The sequence below is a fragment of the Martes martes genome (assembly GCF_963455335.1).
Source record: "Martes martes genome assembly, chromosome: 7".
Classification (NCBI taxonomy): Eukaryota; Metazoa; Chordata; class Mammalia; order Carnivora; family Mustelidae; genus Martes; species Martes martes.
The window spans coordinates 86,754,635-86,777,525 of record NC_137894.1 but is presented as its reverse complement, the minus strand read 5'-3'; the positions used below and the strand labels follow the sequence as shown (position 1 = coordinate 86,777,525).

At 36.3% G+C, this 22,891-nt stretch overlaps 1 protein-coding gene across 1 annotated transcript in view; it reads left to right on the top strand.

Moving 5' to 3' along the window:
- SEC23A (SEC23 homolog A, COPII coat complex component) overlaps nucleotides 1-21,841 on the top strand; it is a 63,634-nt gene extending 41,793 nt beyond the window's left edge. Inside the window, exons 15-20 of the mRNA XM_080808019.1 lie at nucleotides 956-1,033; nucleotides 3,259-3,420; nucleotides 5,666-5,752; nucleotides 7,938-8,093; nucleotides 10,236-10,301; nucleotides 20,441-21,841. Coding sequence (XP_080664145.1) covers nucleotides 956-1,033; nucleotides 3,259-3,420; nucleotides 5,666-5,752; nucleotides 7,938-8,093; nucleotides 10,236-10,301; nucleotides 20,441-20,530 — 639 coding nt within the window. The 3' untranslated portion in view covers nucleotides 20,531-21,841. The remainder of the gene's footprint in view (nucleotides 1-955; nucleotides 1,034-3,258; nucleotides 3,421-5,665; nucleotides 5,753-7,937; nucleotides 8,094-10,235; nucleotides 10,302-20,440) is intronic.
- Nucleotides 21,842-22,891: the final 1,050 nt, after the last annotated feature.

The window sequence follows — 22,891 nt, the reverse complement described above, 5'->3', positions numbered from 1 at the left end:
GATATAGACCGATTACAGAAGTACCGTAAACATTTTTTCAGATTAGAGACTGCACAAGAACAAGAAGAGGAAGCTAATGTTTGCTGAGTGCTTAGTGTTAGTCATTGTGCTAAGCACTTTCTCATGGATTATCTCAGTTATTTAGTTGCCTTTTGTCACATTCTTATGGAGGGCTTTCTTGCTTGCCAGTGTATGTGCTTCCCTTTACTTTATTTCCTTCTAATTTCAGCCTTTGTGTTTTTTCTTTGTTTACCAGTTTACCTGTTCAACTCAGATTTTTTCCTCAGCTCTTCTTTCTCTTTTGGCATTGTTTCTATTGTACAGTTTTATATCATCGACTTGCTTTTGTTATAACCACTATGGTATTTTGATAGTTGCATCTTTCTGTCAGTAGGCTCTTGTCCTTCATAGGCAGAGTCTTAAGGGGCACATATTGAGCTCTTTTGGCCATTATCTAAGAACTCTTTATTTGCTATCAGAGATGCTTAGTTAAAAAAAAAATCCAAACATTGAAGATGGGTTGTTACTGCATTGGAGCAATGTTTTGTTTGCTGCTTAAATTCAAATGTATTTCTTTTGGTGGAATCCTTCTCTTGGTAAGTAAATTCCAATTTTATCCCATATCAAGTATCTGCCTTCTAAAGAGTAATAGCTCTTTTTTAAAAAAATATTTTTAATTTATTTATTTGAGAGAGAGAGAGAGTGCTAGGAGAGGGGAGAGGCAGAGGGAGAGGGAGAAGTGGACTCCCTGCTGAGCAGGAAGCCCCGAGTAGGGGCTCAATCCCAGGACCCTGGGATCATGACCTTAGCAGAAGGCAGATGCTTAACTAATTGAGCCACCAAGGTACCCCAAGAGTAATAACTTTTAAAAAATAGAATATTTATAGGTAAGAGAGTTATTTATATTCCAGGGAATATATTACTAACACATTTTATTTTATTTTATTTTATTTAGTGTCAGAAATTTGGAGAATATCACAAAGATGATCCAAGTTCCTTCAGATTTTCAGAAACTTTCTCCCTTTATCCACAGGTGAGTAGATAAAAAGTCCATGTTCTTTTCTTAGTGTTGACAGTATAACATTGGGTCTCACTTTCTGTGTTGTATAAGAATATAGGACCTGTTGTATTGGGTTATTCTTTTGGTAGTGTTTTAAGTTTTGGGATAGCTAAGAAATTAATATTGTGCTTGTGTAGTCATTGAAAAGCATATAATATGTTTATGAGGGCCTTCAAAACAGTCATTTATTTGTGGTGAAAGAAACTTGCACTAGAACTCTACTCTGGAGTAGAATTAGGTGTGAGGTAGATTAGCTTTCTGTCTGATATAAGGGATCTATCTAATTACAGTAGTACCAAAAGGTAGTAACTTGACCAGTTAGTTTTACAGTATGGTACCATTACCTGAGAACAATTTTATGGGGATATACCAGGTAAATAAAAACGAAGCTAATTTGATTTATCTTACAGGACTTTTTCCACTTGGGTTGTAGACTCTACCTGTCTTATTTTGATAGATATTTTTTGAAAGTCTAGGTTGTTTATATGATAAGTAACAGAGAACATTTATTCAGCTGAGTTCTTGAAGAAAAGAACTTTAGGAGAATAAAGATGACTGCCACAGATCTTACTTTCCAGACGCTTTTAGTCTGAAGGGTAAGATCTGAAATATGTATAACACAGAACAGAAAGGGAGAAATGCTATGAGAGATATACAAAATTTAAAGGAAACTTAAAGGAATCCTTCCAAGTGAATGGTGTGATACATCTTTATAGAAGAGGTGTCATTTTAGCTTAGCCTGGAAAGATGATTATATTGAGATGTGGAAATTCAAATTTTAGCCCATGAACACCTTGCTCAAAGCTTCAACTTTGTTTTCAGAACTAACTCTCATTTTTTTTATTGATCTGTAGTGTAGAAACTTCATGTTATACAGGGAGATGTCCCTAAACCTCTGGTTGCAGATTTGGAGAACTAGGAAAGGGCGGAGTCTCTTTGTCTTAAGGCAGGCAAAACCCTTTCTCAGGCCTCATATTAGTAGCAGAAACTAATAGGAAAGAGAATGTGGGCATTAGCCTCAGTATTGATTGAATGCCGAACTGTTTCCTTTCTTTCTCTTCTCTCCCAACTCCAAGCCTTCTTTTTAGGCTTTTGACAGTTGATAGATCTCCTGAGAGATCTGGGCCTCTTATTTTTTCCCCTCTATTGGAAATCACAGAGGGCCCAGAAATAGTTCTTTTCTTTGGGCTTTCACAGCCTAATGCTCTTCTAAAAGGTAACATAGACTAAATTTAGAGAAGGTTTTTATTTCTGAAATATCTACCCCCAGATTTACCAATTACACATTGCTGTGAGTAAACAGAAATGGCTGAAGTGGTAAGGGTTGAGAGAGCCTCTCAGTGAATTCTGATCACTGAACAGAAAAGGAATGAAAGTGTCACTGAGTGTCATATGCTGGGAGAGACTTGTGGAATGAGTCTCAGGCAGGGGCATCATGTTGGCACTTGAGCCCTAAGGGCAGAGGGAAGTGGAGAGAAGTAACTGAAAGACAAGTAAGAGTTCTTTGGAGAGCTAATTCTATTGATTGTATATGAGACCCTTTGATTGTATCAAAGCACAATTTTGCTGTCCTTTATTCAGGCCAGACTCTTACCCATTTTGATCTCTTTCATATGAGGAGTGGGTAGAAGGAAAGTGAAAGGAGAAAGAAGTAATGAAACAAGTCTAAAGAGTGTTTCTTAGGAATGAGGAAGAACTTAAGTTAAGAAACAAGTGGGTGTATTTAAGTCCTTTTTTTTTTTCCTCCCCCAAATCATTGCAGACCCTTCCCAGTGCAACTTTTGGGAGCTCTCAAAAAGTAGAAAATCTGTTAATCTATTTTTATATTCTCTTGGAGTCTTTTGATGGTGGTATGGAATAGTAATAAAGAAGTTCAGAGACGTGGCCAGAGAGATAGGGGATAAAAACAATGCTGATAAAGTACCATGTACTATCAGCCTCTGAATAACTTAGATCTGAGCGAGGAGTTTTTTGTTCCTAGTCATGTCCTTTTGAGTCATCTCTTTTACTTTAATTTTTTTATTGTTGTATTTTCAAGTAACTGATAAAGATCATGAATAAGATTCTTAAGAATACAATTTAGAATGTCCTTATTGTAACTTGTTTTGTCTTAATAGTTCTAATCAAATGCTTTTATAATAGTAAACTCCTATTGCAGTAAAATCAGTAAAAGCTATCTCACATGTTTTTTCTTGTAGTTTATGTTTCATTTAAGAAGATCTCCTTTCTTACAAGTTTTTAACAATAGTCCTGATGAAAGTTCATATTATCGTCACCATTTTATGCGTCAAGATTTGACCCAGTCTCTAATTATGATTCAGCCTATTCTGTATGCATATTCTTTTAGTGGACCCCCAGAGGTAAGAGAGGCAGAAAATAAAAATTGGTTTCATTAATGTGATATGTGTGATTAAAAAGTGAAAACAACTAAGTTTTTCCTGGAATATAGTTACTAAATACAGGAAGTTAGTTCAAGAAGTTAGGCTATTCATATATTCACTTAAAAATATTTGAGTGCTAAAAAAAATATTTGAGTGCTTACTATATGCTAGGTTGCACTAGGAAATTATTTTAAAATTATAAAAAGTGAGGTGGGAGAGACTTTTAAGATAAATTTGTGTAATTTCGTTGATCAAATCCTCTAGGTTTTATGATTATTCTTATGTCTTTAATGATGATGATGGTAATGATGATTCTAGAACCTGTAGCTTATTCCAGAGTATGCTGTCTGATAATTAGGACATTCTGTCCAAAGAAAATCTCTTGCTTAAATATCATCTCATTCTCCTGTAGCTTTTTTTGATCATAGATACAGTTGATTATAAAGATGTATATTTAAAAAGGTAATAATAAAGTCATGCATTTAGATATCTTAGCAAACTGTTCCACTTACTTTAACCAATTGTTAAATAAAGTTTTTCTATCTTGAAGTTAAAATTGTCTGTTTTACCACTTATAAGTATGCAATGACTATATTTAAAAATATTTAAAAATGGTCAACATAAAGAGAATATTTATAATATCTCCTGATTAATGATCTCTCATGATTCCTTTATTATTGTTTTGTAAAAAATAGTGTATAAAGCATTTTGTTACTATAATTGTTTTTAGTAGTTTGTCATAGTGTCTTCTTTCTTGGAAAATATATATTGTTAATGTGATGGTCTAGCTATGTATTAGGTTTTATAGTTCTTTGAATCAGGAAAGAAAGTTTTAAAGATTTTTTTTTCTTATTTCAGAGTAATACATGTAAATTATAGATATTTAGAAAATGTACATTAGTGTTTAGAGGAAATTTGGAATCCCACAGTCTCTACAGTCTGCTCCTGTTAAATTCCAGCCTTCCCATTTAATCCATGAATCCCATTAGCTTCATTTACTTAGGGGTTTGCTTTTGGAGTTATTCTCTTTCTTCCATCATCCCTTGCTCTTCCTCTGGATCATTCTCATTAGCAAAGAAACCTGAGTCACATTCACGTTAAAAACCAACAGACAGGGTGATTGGATTATGGACACTGGGGAGGGTATATGCTATGGTGAGTGCTCTGTAGTGTGTAAGCCTGATGATTCACAGACCTGTACCCATGGGGCTAATAATACATTATATGTTAATTTTTAAAAAAAGAAAAAAAAAAACCCAACAGACAGAACCACTCTTGACTTCACATTTTCTCTAATTGCCACCCATTTCTCTGGTCTCAGTTGCAGCTAAACTCAGAAAGTTACCTGTTGTCTATATGATGATCTCACCTCACATTCTCTTCTCAACCTACATTATTCAGATTCTTGTCCTTAACATTACACTAAAACAACTCTTACCAGGTCACCAATGTCCTACGTCTTGCCAGAACTCTCGACAGCATTTATTTATCTAATGAGGACTCTTCTCGAAAACCTTTTGTTTAAAGCTTCTCTGACACCTGCAATACCTACCTAATCACTGCCTGTTCCTTCTCAGTTTCCTTTTGCTGACTTCTCCTTTTCAGATCTTTTGAAGTGTTGGCATGCTCCAGGGCCAAGTCTCTGGCATTTGCTCTGTATTCCCTTTCTGTGGTATAGATATATACTGTGATGTGATATGATCACATAGCTTTCATTACCATCTTCATGCATGTGATATCAAAATTTATGTCATTAGTTCTGGCCACTCCCTTACATTTCCTACTCTGAACTGTTTTTCCATCTCTAAATTTGCTCTTTCCCAAGCCTCTCCCCTCTCACTCAGTGGGGCCATCATCAGGCTTAGGAGTGGAAATTTCCTGATTTCCTCTTGGCTCTACTCTGTTTTTTAATTGTTATCTCTGTTTTTGTGACTTCTTAGAAAATTAGAATGTACTGCAAGAATTCATGATAGCCTATGGTGAGTGCTGTGAAGTGCGTAAACCTGGTGATTCCCAAGACCTGTACCCCTGGGGCTAATAATACATTATATGTTAATAAAAAATTTAAAAAATTAACATAAAAAAAGAATTCATGATAGCAAGATGTTTTCGAGTTTTAAGATATAAATTTAAAATGTTAAGGATATTCTCGAAAGATCTGTTTTGTAACTTTAATTTATTTATTTTTCCATCTTCCTGTTCTCTCATTGTTTTTTTCTGTTAGCCGGTTCTTCTTGATAGCAGCAGCATTCTTGCAGATCGCATTCTTCTCATGGACACGTTCTTCCAGATTTTGATTTATCATGGTGAGGTAAGATTCCATGACATTAAAAGCTATGCACATATGTGCAGTAGAGTCTTTTTGTTCATGGAAGCTTTCTCTTCTTTATCTATGACTACTGTTTCTTCTCTGATAAACTTTTATTTCCATTTTTATATAACAGGTATAAAATATGGTTCTTTCTGCCACAGGTTTTTAGACTTCATTTGCAGTTGACCTACCTGTGCTTGTTTTGTCCATTTGTCCATGTACGATTCGATAAATGGATTTTACACAAAGCATAGTGCTGTGAAATTAAAAGCATTGATGTGTACTTAGGCATGCCATACTTCTGGTTTTTACCTGAGACACTGAGAAGGGAAAAGCCTTTGTCAGTAGGGAGGGTCTCCCTTTCATTATTTGATGTAATCATTTAAAAAGTATTCCATTTAATGCGCTGAAAGTATTTAAAAAATTTATTCCACATGATCTGAAAACTCATTTAAAGCATAAGTGTGGGGCGCCTGGGTGGCTCAGCGGTTTAAAGCCTCAGGTCATGATCCCAGGGTCCTGGGATTGAGCCCCGCATCAGGCTCTCTGCTCAGCAGGGAGCTTTGCTTCCTCCTCTCTCTTTCTCTTTGCCTGCTTGTGATCCCTGTCAAATAAATACAATCCTTAAAAAAAAATAAATCATAAGTGAATTAGAAGTAAACTTTATACCTTTACTTAATTGGAATGTGTACATGATTGAAAAGAGCAGAATATCTGAGTAGCCATTAAGCTTTAGTCCAAGTATTTAGCAGAACTCTGTTCATTCCTGCATTATTTGTTCAGCCAGTAATTAAAATGTTTTCTCTGTATAAGAAAGCATTGTATTCTGGATGCCTTGAAAGATACAGAGATTCTTTTTTCACAGACCCACACTCAAACTTATAGTCTAGAATTCTAGTAACTTGTGCAGATTTATTTTTCCTATTATTTTAATTATAAATGATTTTAGATTTGTACTGTAATTGTGGAAGTGTACTCAAAATATCCTTTAAGTAATATGATCTAGGTCTTTTAAAAGATTTATTGATTATTATTTTTAATTGGTACCAGTACTAATATATATATATTTTTTAAGATTTTATTTATTTATTTGACAATGAGAGAGATCATAAGTAGGCAGAGAGGCAGAGAGAGGGGGAAGCAGGCTCCCTGCTGAGCAGAGAGCCTGATGCGGGGCTTGATCCCAGGACCCTGAGATCATGACCTGAGCTGAAGGCAGAGGCTTTAACCCACTGAGCCACCCAGGTGCCCCTGTACTTTAATTTTTATTTATTTATTTATTTATTAAAAGATTTTATTTATTTATTTGACATATAGAGATCACAAGTAGACAGAGAGGCAGGCAGAGAGAGATGAGGAAGCAGTCTCCCCGCCGAGCAGAGAGCCTGACGCGGGGCTCGATCCCTGGACCCTGGGATCATGACCCGAGCTGAAGGCAGAGGCTCTAACCCACTGAGCCACCCAGGCACCCCTCCCCATACTTTAATTTTTAAGGATAATGCCTATTATATGACAGAGTGAGGTATTTTGCTGCTTTTTTTTAAAATAGCTTGTTAATGTGCTTAAAGGAAAAATCTGAAATGCACATCACTATTCCTCTGTTAAATACAGGAATATAAAGCCATATAGAGTACATATTGACTGATGCAGTTAAGTTAGAAACGAAGACAAATTTAAATTTTTGGATGATTTAATTACATGATTTTTGGAGTCATTTGCCTTAATTAAAGAATTGATTGAGATGCTCTTCTACAGGTCTGTTGTCTTTATGTTATTGCTATCATCACTAAATTTTTTCTGTTTATCTATCTTGCCAGAATGTAAAGCCATTGATAAAGACTTTATAATAGTAGGTGGTTAATTTTGAAGTCTCTGGGAAATCTTCTGTTAATAGAAGTCCCCCTTGTTCATCATAAACTTAAATAAATAGGTTTTAGCTAAAAATATAATGTTTAAAATTTTTTCTGGTTTATTATTTCTTTTTACTTTTAAAGGAGAAGAAATATTCTAATTTTTTATCTATTTACCCAAGGATACCAAAATTAGTGTTCTTGATTTGGTAACTGATAAATGAAACAATGATTATAATTTTCTTATTTTCTGAGGATCAGTTCTTTTGGAAAAACCTCTTAAAGGTTTTGAGTCGGCAAGAAATTAATAATTCCTTTAATTGCCTTAAAATTAGACCATTGCACAGTGGCGCAAGTCAGGATACCAGGACATGCCAGAATATGAAAATTTCCGCCATCTTCTACAAGCCCCAGTGGATGATGCACAGGAGATTCTTCACTCCAGATTTCCAATGCCGAGATACATCGACACTGAACATGGAGGTAGCCAGGTGAGTATAGTTAATGTTTTGTTGTTAGTATTGTAATGAGTTGTTCCTACTTGCTTTCTGACTTTAATTTGAAAAGACTGTTTCATAAGGCAAGGAAAGGGGAAGGAGATGGGTAGAAGGTTTTTTTTGTTTTAGCATTGAGAGCAAAGCAGTGATTATTGACCTGCTGCCTAAAGGTAGCAGTTTCTACCACCTTCTGCCACCAGCCCACGTTTAATAACGGAGCCAGGATGATGTTATGGTGGCACATCCGCTTTAGTCAAGCAAGAAGAACAACTTGGAAGAAAATGTAGTGTACCTTTTTTAGTATAATTCTGTTAAATCTGTTTATTTAGTGAGGAAGCCTATGAATATGAACTTCACGGTAACATTTTCTGTTTTCCTCATTCTGTCATTTCAGTGCTCTAGAAAATGTCATGTAATGGGAAAGCATTATATTACAGAAGGCTTTGTGGTTTTTAGAGTTAGGAGGATTTAATAAGGTATATGTACATATACACACGGCCCTTCAGGACCTTTCAGAAGGCTAGGCTTAAGACCCCTTAACATATACTGTTTTATTTATTTATTTATTCATTTATTTATTTTTAATTTTTAAATTAACATATAATGTATTATTTGCCCCAGGGGTACAGGTCTGTGAATTATCAGGCTTACACGTTTCACAGCACTCGCCATAGCACATACCCTCCCCAATGTCCATAACCCAACCACTCTCTCCCTACCCCCCTTCCCCCAGCAACCCTCAGTTTGTTTTGTTAGAGTCTCTTACAGTTTGTCTCCTTCCTGATCCCATCTTGTTCAATTTTTTCCTTGCCTATACCCCCAAAATTCCTCATACCAGAGAGATCATATGATAATTGTCTTTCTCTGATTGACTTATTTTGCTTAGCATAATACCCTCTAGTTGCATCCACTTCATTGTAAATGGTAAGATTTCGGGGTTTTTTGATGGTTGCATAGTATTCCATTGTGTATATATACCATATCTTCTTCATCCATTCATCTGTTGATGGACATCTAGGTTCTTCCCATAGTTTGACTATTCCTTAACATATACTCTTTTTTTTTTAATCCCTTAACATATACTCTTAAAATAATTTTTATTTCTTCCTTGTAATTTTATTAGAACTATAATAAGTTAATTATAGGTTATTGTAAGTTTCTTTCACTTGCTGAAGGCAGGGACCTTGCTTTGTTTATTGTTTCCCTAGTGCTTAGCACAGTATTATAAAATAGGTGGTAAATATAAGTAGCTATTATTCAGAAATGGTAGCAGTTATTTTTAGAGCTTTATTGTATTTCTAATATACCATGTATTGAGAATTTGCAAAGCTGTTAGTATTTTATACACCTTATCTCATTTGATCCTCCTAACAGTGCTGTTGTTATCTGCATTTTACAGATAATAACACCAAGACTTATGTTACTTGTGGCCAAGGAAACACAGTAAATGGAGAAGCTAGTATTTGAATTTAGGTGTTCTCACTTCAAAGCCAGTGCTCTGGTGTTAAACTACTTACTCGTAGAGTAGAAAAAGATTTTGTGTGATACTAAATTTCAGAAGATATGACTGCCTGTGTTTTTCCAGTGTGAAATAATAATTTATGCCTAGTTTTCTCCTTGATGTCTCATCATGTGTGGTGCTGTTTTCCTCTTTTATTCTGCTTTTCATGATTATAAGGCTTAGTGGAGAGATGGTTAAAATATTGGGTAAGTTGTCTTATGGAATAGCCTACAGTCTAAGAAAGTTTGAGAGTCATTGTTTAAAGTAAAAGAATGTATAGGGTACTTTTTGCTTTTTCAAATCTCTGATGATGTTTTGACCAGGTGTTTAGTACATTCCACACTAATCTTGTTGCACACATAAATTTTATCTGCTCAGTTTTGGATTCAACAGTTTATTATTTGTTATGAATGTATGATTTGGAGAGAAGAGACTGCATTTATTTATTTGTAACATGTAGTGGCCCACATATTTCCAAAATTTAGTTTATTTTTTTGAAAGTTGCCTTTAAATAAAATTAATTTTACCAAAACATATTAAATAAAGTTGATTTTAGATCACGTAATGTGTTTGTTCAGCTCATATTGATTAAATCTATTTTTGATGGATAACGTTATTTCATCTTTGCTTTTAAGGCCCGTTTCCTGCTTTCAAAAGTCAACCCTTCCCAGACTCATAATAATATGTATGCCTGGGGACAGGTAAGTATAAATAGTGGATATTGGAAATTATTTCACGTATATTTATAGTTTGTTATTTTAGTGAGAGCTATATTTTCCCCTATGTATTTGCTAATGATTTCTTTTGGCAGAGTAATGAAAAAATGAGTAGAAAATAGAATTAGCATTTGGTGGCACCAGAGAAAGTAAAAAGTGATCATATCAAATAGGTAGAATTCCTTCATATTCCTAGTTTAGGACTACGCCCTTGAGATAAAAAGCAATACAGTGTATAATATAGGGAGTGACGATTTAAGCTTAATGCTAGGACATGAACTATAAAAGGCCACATATAATAAATTGGAAGAGGTCAGGGATTATAATTGAACAAGAGAGGTGGAGGCCTGGAAATCTCTGTTAATATATTTTGATTTGTTACAAGTCCTACCTCTTGGTACAACATATCAGCATTTATCAAGTATCCAATATACAGGACTGTGTATTGGTACTTTCCAGTCCATAGTGATCATCCTTGCTTTTTTTTTTCTTTTTAATGTTTCAACATTTTAGTTTAAATTCTAGTTAGTTAACATATAGTGTAATATTGCTTTCACAGGTAGAATTTAGTGATTCATCACTTTGATCATCTCTGCTTTTAAGGAGCTGGTAATCTAGCATTAGAGATAATATACATATCTTTAAGTAATTAAAATATAAGTCAGTATGAGATATGTTCCTTTTAGAAAGATATTTAGAAAAATATTACAGGGTTTAGCAGAGGAAGAGGGCTTTGAAGAGAGCACATGGTGGCAGCAGGAGACTGTGTGATCTGAAAAGGGAACATTTCCTTTTAGAATGGTTACCATTTCAAGAAGTAGAAATTGTGCGAGGAATTCCAGGTAGAGGGCAGTGTAGACCGTGTAAGGTACAGAGCACACAGGATGAATAGAACAATAAACTGGAAATGTACCATGTGGCTAAATTGTAGAGGATCTTACATGCCAGGGTTGAGTGCTGAGGAGCTGAGTCTTTATTTAGTAAATAATAGAATGTTACTGAAGGCTTTTGGACAGGATCAAATTTGAGTCTTAGATAATATAGGCAAATGTTAGGGTTAATTGGGAGCAGTCTGTAGATTGAAACTCTATTTTGAAGTAATCCAGATGAGGGGGAATGAAGGCAGGATGGTGAAAAGGAATACATTTTGGTGATATTTTAGAAGTGGAACCAGTGAGATTTGGTTAGAAATTGCAGGGAAGTAAAAATTACTCTAGAGCAAGACAGCTAAATGCAAAATCTGAATTTTTTTTTTTTTTTAGATTTTATTTATTTATTGGGCATAGAGAGAGATCACAAGTAGGCAGAGAGGCAGGCAGAGAGAGAGGGGGAAGCAGGGCTCGATCCCAGGACCTCATGAGATCATGACCTGAGCCGAAGGCAGAGGCTTAACCCACAGAGCCACCCAGGCACCCCTAAAATCTGAATTCTGATTGGACTCTGGATTAGAGAAAACAACTATAAAGAACATAATTAGGATAACTTGTGAAATTTGAATATGGACTGTGTATCAGTTACTAGTATAATACTATTACGTTTCTTGATTGTGGTACTATTGTTGTAGTTATATAGGTGATTGTCCATGACCTTGAAGATCTATCATAAAGGGAGTAAAATATCATGATGTCTTCAACTTACGGAAATTATTCAATGTTAATCAGAGAGTTTAGGTGTAGAGTATGTGGGTGTTCATTGTACTTTTTTCTCAACTTTTCTACAAGTTTGAATTTTTAAAAAATAAATAGTTGAGGGAGAACAAGGTAGTAATAGGATTTTGAGCCTGGGTACCTAGGAGAACATGTGCCAGGGAGTGGGAAAGCAGAGAGAAATGTTTGATTTTAGGTACACTGAATTTGAGATAACATTTAGATGGCCAAATTGAGGAGGCTGTTAGAAATTTGGGTTTGGTAGGGGTGCCTCGGTGGCTCAGTGGGTTAAAGCCTCTGCCTTCAGCTCAGGTCATGATCCCAGGGTCCTGGGATCGAGCCCCACATCGGGCTCTCTGCTCTGCGGAGAGCCTGCTTCCTCCTCTCTCTGCCTGCCTCCCTGCCTATTTGTGATCTCTCTCTCTGTCAAATAAATAAAATCTTTAAAAAAAAAAAAAAGGAAATTTGGGTTTGGTGATCAGGGCAAGGATGTGAAAATTGATCATGACAAGTGATACTTAAAATCATCACAGCGGATACTTGTTCAAGAGGGAATAGAGAGGCAAAAGAAGGATGAGATAAACCTTGAGGAATTACAAGTGGTTGGAGTATTTTATAAATAGAGAGGTGGAAGGAAAATGAAAATAATACCATACCATGGGGCGCCTAGGTGGCTCAGTTGTTAAGCGTCTGCCTTCAGCTTGGGTCATGATCCCAGGGTCCTGGGATCGAGCCCCACGTAGGGCTCCCTGCTCAGTGGGAAGCCTGCTTCTCCCTCTAACACTCCCCCTGCTCATGTTCCCTCTCTTTGCTGTGTTTCTCTGTGTCAAATAGATAAATAAAATCTTAAAAGAAAAACAAAAAAGAATACCATACCATGTCATAATAGGTGAGGGAGGGCTTTATAGAAAGAAGGAAGGGGGTTAACAAATTCCGAGATGCTGCAGACCTTAAAGAAGGGTGAAGACTTAAAAAGGTGGATGGATTTGAAGACTAGGCAGTCTTTTGTGGTCCTGGTAAGCAGTTTTAAGTAGTAGTTGAGTACAAGGCAGATTTTAAGGAATTAGTGGGTGGTAAAGAAGTGGAGGTTGTAAGGAGGTTGCAATTTAATTTGAGTTTGGGTAGTAGGATAGAAAGATGATTCTTATTAGGATAAGGGCACAGAACTCACTTGTAGACCAAGTGTAAGGTGCTGACCAAAGAACAGCTTATAGATGTTTAAGATCTTCAAAAGCAGACAGTGTGATCACAAGCACTGTGTGGAGTTGAAGCATTGGTACGGAGGCAGGACATTTCCTTCTGCAGAACCTAATGGTAGGAGAGGAAATGACAGAGAAAAATGTTGGGGACAGAATGCTCATATTGGGTAATTGCCTGTTTCTTTTAAATAATAGTGGATTATTCACTAAGAGTGAGACATGCTGGGGTTAAAGGACTAGAATATAGAAAAGATTTAAAAACAGCTATATGAAATAGCTGTTTAGAAATAGAAATAGAAAGCAACAGCAGGCGAATAAAAGGCTTTTATAGCAGTGAGGGCCCATTTTATTTCCTAAGAATTTCTATAGTTTGCTTCCATTATGTTTAACCATACTTTGTAGTTCAGGCATTACATCAAAGGCGGAAGATTTTGGGGGTGATTTAGCACTGGAGATAAGAAAGATGGACACATTAAAGGGAGTGCAATAATTTAGAGCAATGTTAAATGACTATGAGGTCCAGGATGGGTAGAAGATATAGTAATTAGGATTAAGGCCCCTTCCCTCAAAATACACAGGTGCTTCAAAATATTGCCCTGATTTCTTTGCATACCTTGTTTTTCTGGGTGATTACATAAACCCCTATGGCTTCAGCTTTCATCCGAGGCTAACCAAATCTCCATCTTTGGTTCGACTTCACCTTGAGCTGTAGACTGGAATTTCTGTAACTGTCTGTTACACATCACTGGAGCTTCCTGTAGACATTTTATAAGCAACATGTTCCAACTTGAATTTATCTCTTTTATACCATCTTATTCCGCGTGACTTTCCTATTTTTACAGAGGGCGCCACTACTCTCTCAGTTCCCAAGACTTGGAACTTTAGTCATTTGCATTTTATTTTCTCCCTTCTATCCCTAATTATTCACAAATGGTTTGGTCTCTTTCTCCTATCCATTGTCTCCTTTTCTGTTACTAACTGAGGTCAAGTGCTTGTTACTTTTCACATAGACTGTCAGTGCTTTTAGCCCTGTTTCTTCCAATTTGACAGTGGCCACAGTGGTCTAGAAGCAGTTCTAAGTCAAGAGAACTGTGTAGAAATCTTTAATCTTTGCGGCACCTGGGTGGCTCAGTTGGTTTAGTGCCCGACTGGTGGTTTCGGCTTAGGTCATGATCTCAGAGTCGTGAGATCAAGCCCTGGGTCGGGCTCTGTGCTCAGTGCAGATTCTCTCTCTCCCTCTGCCCCTCTCCCGGCTCACGTGCTTGCTCACTCTTAAATAAATAAATAACATAAAATTTAAAAAAAAGGAAAATCTTTAATCTTTAATAATCCCCTTCGGAATTACATACAGACTCTTTATACTGCTTTTGAGTGTCCTTTATTGCATAATCTAAAGAAGTTTTCTCACTTTTAGTTACAATTTTAGAATTTCTTATTCCACTTTGAATACAGTAAGCATGTTACCATCTTTGTGACTTGTCCCTATCACTATATGGTAGCCATCCTTTAAGGCTGAGTTCAAAGTTCATTGACTCCATGAAACTTTCTCTTTCTCTTTTTCTTTTTTTAAAAGATATTTATTTGAGAGAGAGAGAACACAAGCAGTGGGGAGGGGTAGAGGGAGAAGTAGACACCCTGCTCACCAGGGAGTTTGATGTGGAGCTCAATTCCAGGACCTGGGACTCATGACATGAGCCAAAGGCAGACGTTTAACTGACTGAGCCACCCAGGCACCATCCATGAAACTTTTTCGATGATTACGTGATTCATTTGGTATAATATGCCTGCCCCTTCATTCCTTTTTTTTCATCCATTTCTGATGTCTCTTAGGAGTGATGACTTTGTCATTTTAATTTTTGACTTTCCACAGTGCCTTAACATAGCATGTATTGAGTATAATAGATTTGGGCAGGAGAACAGAGATTAGAGTATGGGAGCTTTGTGGAGGTATTTAAGAGTTAAGGAGCCTTTATGATATAGATAAATTGAATCCATGATCTAAAACTCCTGAAGGGTAAGGTTTTTATAGCAAGGAAAGGAGCTTATTCTTGGGAAGTGTGGAAGGGGTATAGCATGTGAGAGAAAAAAATTATGCCTGTGTAATGCATGCACGCATTATCAATATCAACCTCACCATTCCACTTGCTATGAAATGAAGAGTCAAGTATACTATTATGACGTGGAAGTTTGGAATACAGAATGTACCATGAATCAGCCTTTCTGTTATGGTTGAGTCATCTGAGCATTGGATTTAGTTCTGGATCTCACAACTTAAGAGAAACTTAAGAAAAGAAAATTGCAAGAAGATAGCAAAGTAGGACCAATTACTAAAGTTCATGGAGATGGTGATTAGTCATAATGGAGAAGGGGAAGTTAAAGGACGTTTTAAAATAGTATTCCTCAGAGGTTCCCTATCAAATGCCCTTAGAGGCCAGGGGAGTAACAAATGGGCAAAGTTCTTTTTAGAAAATCTCATACTCTCAGTGTGAAGAGGCAATACTTGGGGGCCGGGAGGCTTGGATGGACTAGGGTTTGTAGGAAAAATACAGAAATCCTTTTCTGGAAGGGGTAGCTGTTCCTCCCCTCTAGCTGATTGTTGTCATTTACATAATTTATTTTAACAAAGTGTTGTGAGCCCACATTAATGCAGACCAAATAAAATATATCTTTGTGGCTGAATTTGTACATTATTAAAAAGCATGATTTAGTTCATGGAAATAAAATTTGGTTCTTGCTTCTCTGGGTTTAAATTACAACATGGGGGCTCCTGGTTGGCTCCATCAGTAAAGCTTGTGACTCTTGATCTCGGGTTGTGAGTTCAAGCCCCATATTGGGTTTGGGGCCTACTTAAAAAAGAATAAATTATAACATGGAGATGTAGTTGGTATGTTTATAAAGAACTTGTTGAGCTGGTAAACATGGAGAGGCATCATTCTGGGCTGATAGTTGAAAACTATAAGTTACTCATCTTTGCCTTTTCTTCTTTGTCTATTATAGAGTTTAATAATATGTGCAGTAAGACTCAGTAAATATTAGGTATTAGTTTTCCTTGTTATCAATGGGGAAAAATAAGTCTTAAGATATTTTATTTTTATTTTTTAAAGATTTATTTATTTGACAGAGACATAGCGAGAGAGGGAACACAAGCAGGGAGAGTGGGAAAGGGAGAAGCAGGGAGCTGGGTGTGGGGTTCGATCCCAGGACTCTGGGATCTTGACCTGAGCCGAAAGCAGACGCTTAACAACTGAGCCACCCAGGTGCCCCAAGATATTTTACTTTTAAAGATTCATTTGTTTATTTTAGAGAGAAGGGGAGAGAATCTCAAGCAGACTCCCCGATGAGTGTGGAGCCTGATATAGGGCTCAATCCCATAACCCCTGAGATCATGACCTGAGGTGAAATCAAGAGTTGGTTGCCTAACTGACTGAGCCACCTGGGTGCCCCAAAGATATTTTAAAATAGGAAAGAAAACCTATTTTAAACTTTGAAGTTTAATTATTATGACCTGTAAGTAGAGGCATTAGAGGCATAAATGAGAGCCCTAAGGTCTTTATTGGCCTATGCTTTTTGTAAGAGAAATTACATTAATATTTATTTATTTGAAAGAGAGAGAGAGAGAGAGAACACACAAGCAGGGGGAATAGGAGAGGGAGTAGCAGGCTTCTCGCTAAGCAGGAAGTCCTGGGCTTGATCCCAGGACCCTGGGATTATGACCTGAGCCGAAGGCAGATGCTTAACAGGTGAGCCACCTAGGCGCCCCAGTGTTAATATTTTTTTTTTTAAATTTATTTATTTGACAGAGAGAGAGATCACAATTAGGCAGAGAAGCAGGCAGAGAGGGGGGGAGGGAAGCAGGCTCCCTGCCGAGCAGAGAGCCCGATGTGGGGCTCGATCCCAGAACCCTGGGACCACGACCTGAGCCGAAAGCAGAGGCTTTAACCCACTGAGCCACCCAGGCGCCCCCCAGTGTTAATATTTTTATAGATAATAATAATAATAACTGATAAGCTGAATCTGTACTGTTTTAGTTCCTGTGCTCAGCTCCTTATGCACTTCTGTTTAATCATTAAAACACTCTCATGGGGTGGTAACTATTAACTCTATTTTTCAGAAGAGGAAATTAGGCTTAAATAGCTTAAGTAACTTAACTAAGATCACATAGCTAAACCACGCAGGGTCTGGACTTGACTATAGGCCATCTGACTGGAGAATATGAATATTTAATCATTAAGCTAAATCGATGATTGCAATTTAGGGAGTTAACTTGGTAGCCAAGCATTTTACTAAAAATTATACAATCTTACACTTTAGTTTTCTTTTTGTCAGAAATCAAGTACCCAGTGGTAAGTTTTATCCGTAGATGGCCTGAAGAGGGCACCACTGCAACACGGCTTCCCCACTGCTGCTGAGCTTCATGCACTGAGTGATAGAAAGCTTGGATCTTACTGCCTAATCATGGATATATTTTAAGAAGAAAAAATGTGCAGTTGAAAAATTAAGATCAGCTGCAAATATTTGATGAGTTTGAGTTGAGCATTAGTATTTGTAATTTCAAATAAGATCTCCACAGTATATAAATTAGAAAATTGATGTGTATTTTGTCTTGACTGGTTGAAATAGATCTGGGATTGGGTGAATTGAGGTGGAAAATGTGTAAATTGAAAGAAAGTCAGGAATAGTTACAAAAAAAAGGGAAGAGCTACCAGGTTATTATTAGTCTCAGTCATATTTTTGAGGCCTTTGCTTCTCTGTGTTAACTGTGAATGTACAATCAGGGAAAATATTTCAGTGTTACAAAATAATATATTTCACAGAAGAGGTAATAATAGCTCACACATGTTTAATCCTGCTGTGTATGTCAGGTATGGTGCTGTTTCTTTACACAGTTGAACTCATTTAATCATTATAACATCCATATGAAATAGGTCCTTTTGTTATCCTTATTTTACAAATGAGGAAACTCAGACACACGGAGATTATGTAACTTCTCTTCCTCAAAGTCATACAGGCAGTAAGTGGCTGAGTAAAGAATTGAGCAGATGCAGTCTGTCTCCAAACTCCAAACTCTTTTTTTTTTTTAAAGATTTATTTATTTATTTATTTGACAGAGAGAGATCACAAGTAAGCAGAGAGGCAGGCAAAGAGAGAGAGGGAGGGAAGCAGGCTTCCTGCTGAGCAGAGAGCCCGATATGGGACTCGATCCCAGGACCCTGAGATCATGACCTGAGCCGAAGGCAGCGGCTTAACCCACTGAGCCACCCAGGCGCCCCCCAAACTCCAAACTCTTATTCCCAGTGCTGTTGTCTCCCTTCATTGTCCAGTTTTTCAAGTTTTTTTAATTTGAAAACACGTAATAAAATTGATTTTCCTTTATTCAGGAGAGGTTATGGCATGTCTGTGGCAATATCAGACTAGAATTTTCGAGAGATATAAATCCCAGTCTCCTATTTGTTATTCAGTTGCTGATCTCTGAAAAATTACTTATATGTTTTAGATTTTTTATATTTGCTTATAAATGAGAACTTGAGTATCAGGTGAAAAATTTAAAAATCCACATAGAAAATCTTTCAGAAAACTTTTTTCTTGCTACGATAGATTTCAGTATTAGTGGTTTGGATTACCAAAGTCATCGTACCAACACAGTTTTTATTAAAATAGAAGTTAGGAATTTTTCTTAACTCTTGTTAATTACTTAGGACCTACAGAGATCAATTAAAATGACTTGAATGAAAATGATAAGCATAGTTTATTTTATTTTTTTAAAGATTTTATTTATTTATTTGAGAAAGAGAGAAAGCACGAGAAGGGGGAGGGCCAGAGAGAAAAGCAGACTTCCTACTGATCAGGGAGACTGAAGTGGAACTTGATGAAGGACTCCAGGATCATGTCCTGAGCTGAAGGCAGTCACTTAACCAACTGAGCCACCCAGGTGCCCAGCATAGTTTATTTAAAAAAATACTGTAAATATGCTTCCTTCCAACTGGAATGTCTGTTAAAATATGTACAGTTTCTTTGTTTTTATTTTTTTTTAAAGATTTTATTTATTTGAGAGAGAGTGTATGAACAGGAGGAGGAACAACGTGGGGGGAGAGGGAGAAAGAATCTCTTAAACAGATTCCTCACTGAGCACAGAGCCGGACATGGGGCTCGATACCAAGACTTGGAGACCATGACCTGAGTGGAAACCACCACTCAGAGAGTTCAAGAGAATTCAAGAGTCAAATGCTCAATGGACTGAGCCACACAGGCACCCCAAAATATGTGCAGTTTTAATTTTACTTAGTAGTCAGGCAGCAGTAATCTCACCAAGGCATGTATTTATTCCTTAGTAGTGATAAAGCTCCAGTACGTTCAAGACAAATGAACACTTTACTACTGTAAAGATTAAGTTGGGTACGTAGCTATTCTGATTCTGCAGTGCAAATCTGGTGGTGACCGCTTGGGGCAGTGCAGACTCCACAAGTTAATGGACATGGTTCACAGCAAACCTGTCCCCAACTTCAGATGCCAGCTGCAAGTGGGATCCCCGCACTTCTGACCAACTAGCTCCAAATGTGTGTGTGTGTGTGTGTGTGTGTGTGTGTGTGTGTGTGTGTGTGTGTGTGTGTGTGTTTGGGGGTTATTAGTGCTCCCCACACCTCCCCCCTCCTCAGGTTTGACAACTCCCTAGAACAACTCACAGAAGCACTGTATTTATGATCACAGTTTTATTACAAAGATTGCAAATAAAAACCAGCAAAGAGATCGCACAGAATGAGATCTAGGAGGGCTCCAGATACAGAGCTTCTGTGTTCTTTCCCCATGGAATGAGACTGTGTTATCCTCCTAGCATATTGATAAATCTGTTAGATAGGAAGCTCCACTGAGCATTGGTATCCAGAGTTTGTTCCTTTACTACCAAGCCTGATTGATTGAATCTCCAGTTCTCTTCCTCTTCTTTTCCTTCCTGTGACCTCACTTTCCCTTCTTAGAGGTCAGGCTCTCTTAAATCCCCAGCCCTTTGATCACATGTTAATCTTTCTGGTGACTGGCCCATCCTGATTCATCTCATCTTGAAGCCTGAACTCAGGTGTGATCAGAGGGGCTCATGAATAATAAGACACTATTAGGACATTCCAAGGATGTAGAGACTCTCAGAGGAACCAAGGGCAAAGGCCAGTCAGATTATTTTTACAATAGGAGCATAGGCATTAGTCTGCTTACAATGATTCCTTGTCTGTTGCATTTTAACATTTTAAGGGATGTTTTAATCATAGCAAGTATCGTTCTTTTCCTCTAGGAGTCTGGAGCACCTATTCTTACAGATGATGTTAGTTTACAAGTGTTTATGGATCACTTGAAGAAACTTGCTGTGTCAAGTGCTGCTTGAAGTGCTAAACATATTAAGGACACTTAAGAGGATGAAATAATATTTCAATTTCCTTTTTTTCCTTTTTCATTTTATCTGTGGAAACCAACAGAGGTATCTCTCTAGACTCTATGGTTTGAGACAACATGTGGAAAAATGTTCACATTTGTAGATTAAGCTGGAATATAAGAGCAATAAGAACAAATTTATTTTGCTTGCCACAGTATTATGAGTGGATTTAGAAATCTGAGATCTTTGTAACTCAATTATGTTAAAGAGTAAAAATAGGGTTGGCCTTGTACTACAGAGATATAACTTGTTTGTGTATTGCAGAAAAATCCAAAGTGGCACTGAATATTCTTGCTGATTTTTTGAAAACTTGTTTCTTGGTTTTAATCAGAAAGTAAACAAAAACATCAATAGTAATGATAAATGCGAACATTTTTGCCTGTTTATTGAAATATATTTGTGATTTTCAAGCACTTATGCATATACTTTTTCTGTACTTATTCTGTTAAGGCAGATTTATTTTTATGATGATTTGTTTAGGAATTATTTGACTTTATATAAGATAATTTTCATGAAGATAATTTAATGTTTTTGGTCATTTGGAAAAATAGTTTAGAGATGAAAAGATGAAAAGTTTCTGGGGTAACAGTTCCATAACTGACAAAAAATGTGGAATTCCCATAAAGTACCCAATTTACATGATTAAACATGATAATTTTTTTAAGAAGGGTGATTGAAAATAAACCATTTTGTCATAATGCATTTTAGGAAGTCTGCATTAAAATAATTGTCACTACTAAACCCAAATTGATTTTTACTGCATGGTTATGTTGTTTCCCCTTGTTTTTCTGAGGTAAATTTTACATTATATCCTTCAGTATTTTAACACTATTTTGGGAGTTTACATATTACTTCTTACTTTTGCTTCTATTTTGTGAAATGTATTAAATTGTTCTTATTGAAACAGTATTATATAATATTTTGTTGAATGATATCATGTGATGCTCAGTTTTATTTTGATTTATTCATTAGTATCATTCACTTTTATCTTTTAAAGTTTACTTGTAGCAAATGTTTACATTGCTAAAGCCAGATGTTTGACAATGAAATTTATATCAAGTACTGCAAATAAAAGGTGGTGCTATGATAAATGCTTAGAAGGACAGTTTGATGATTGTACTTGCATGAACACAATCATATGATAAAACAAACTTAAAAAAATGTTTATATGTTATATTCAATTAAATAAATTGCTCTGTTCCATTTTATTTGATTTGAACTGTGCTAGGCCTAAATACCAATAAAATATACTTTTTCTGTGTTTTCCTGCTTATTTCGAAGTCTAGTAAAGCCTGAAAAGCCTAATGTGGAATTAGAGCAGTTATAAAATCTGCTATGCGTAGATTACAAAGTGTTCATTTTTTAAAAAATGACAGCTTTATTGAGATATAATTCACATACCACATAGTTCACCCATTTAAAGTGTACAGCTCAGTGGTTTTTAGAATACTCAGAGTTTTGTAATCATCACCACAATCAATTTTAGAGCATTTTCATCTTCCCCAAAGTAGTTGTTTTTGCTATAAGGAAATTGTGTTTTGGAGTTAACATATTTGGAACTGAATTAAGCCCCTGTGATGGTGATACATGTTTAATTTGCGTGGCCCCTTAATTTTTGCTCTTTAAGAACACATTGCTATTCTTGAGTGATAAGTCAGTACTTACCCCCACACTGTGCTTTCCTTCCAAATCAATTACAGCTGAAGCTGCTAAAGTACCTCTGTATTTAAGGGATAAGGAGGAACAAATAGAGCATTATATCCTTTTAACTTACCCTTTGAAAGAAAGCACCTGAGATCTTTGTGTATAATTTAGCTATTACTAAATTGCTAGCTACTTAAATAGATTGTTGAAGAAAGAAATGTTTAACCCTTTTAATGAAATTTAGAGTGGATGAAGAGTATTTGCTAATTTGTTAGCAGCACTGAGAAGCTTTGGTATGTCCACAACTATTTTGGAATTCGCTGTTGAACCTACTACCCCTAGTGGCCTTATTTCTAAAAGCAACTTTAGACGTCATCTGTGTACACTTATATTTTGTTATAATAAGATAAAATTACTCTTTTATAGGCTGATTCCAAAAGTGAGCTGATATTTTCTCTATCCAGTGCCCCACTTGATAAACTTCCCTCTTACATTCCCTAACCCATGGACTGCACTTAATGAATGTGCTTCTTGTTCTGTCCAGGCCAGAAACCATTGAATCATTTTCAATTCTTATCTTTACAACATCTTTAATGACCAGATTCTACCAGTTCTGCCTCTCTAACATCTCTCTGTTCTATTTGCTATTTTTCATTTTACTGCTCTTCT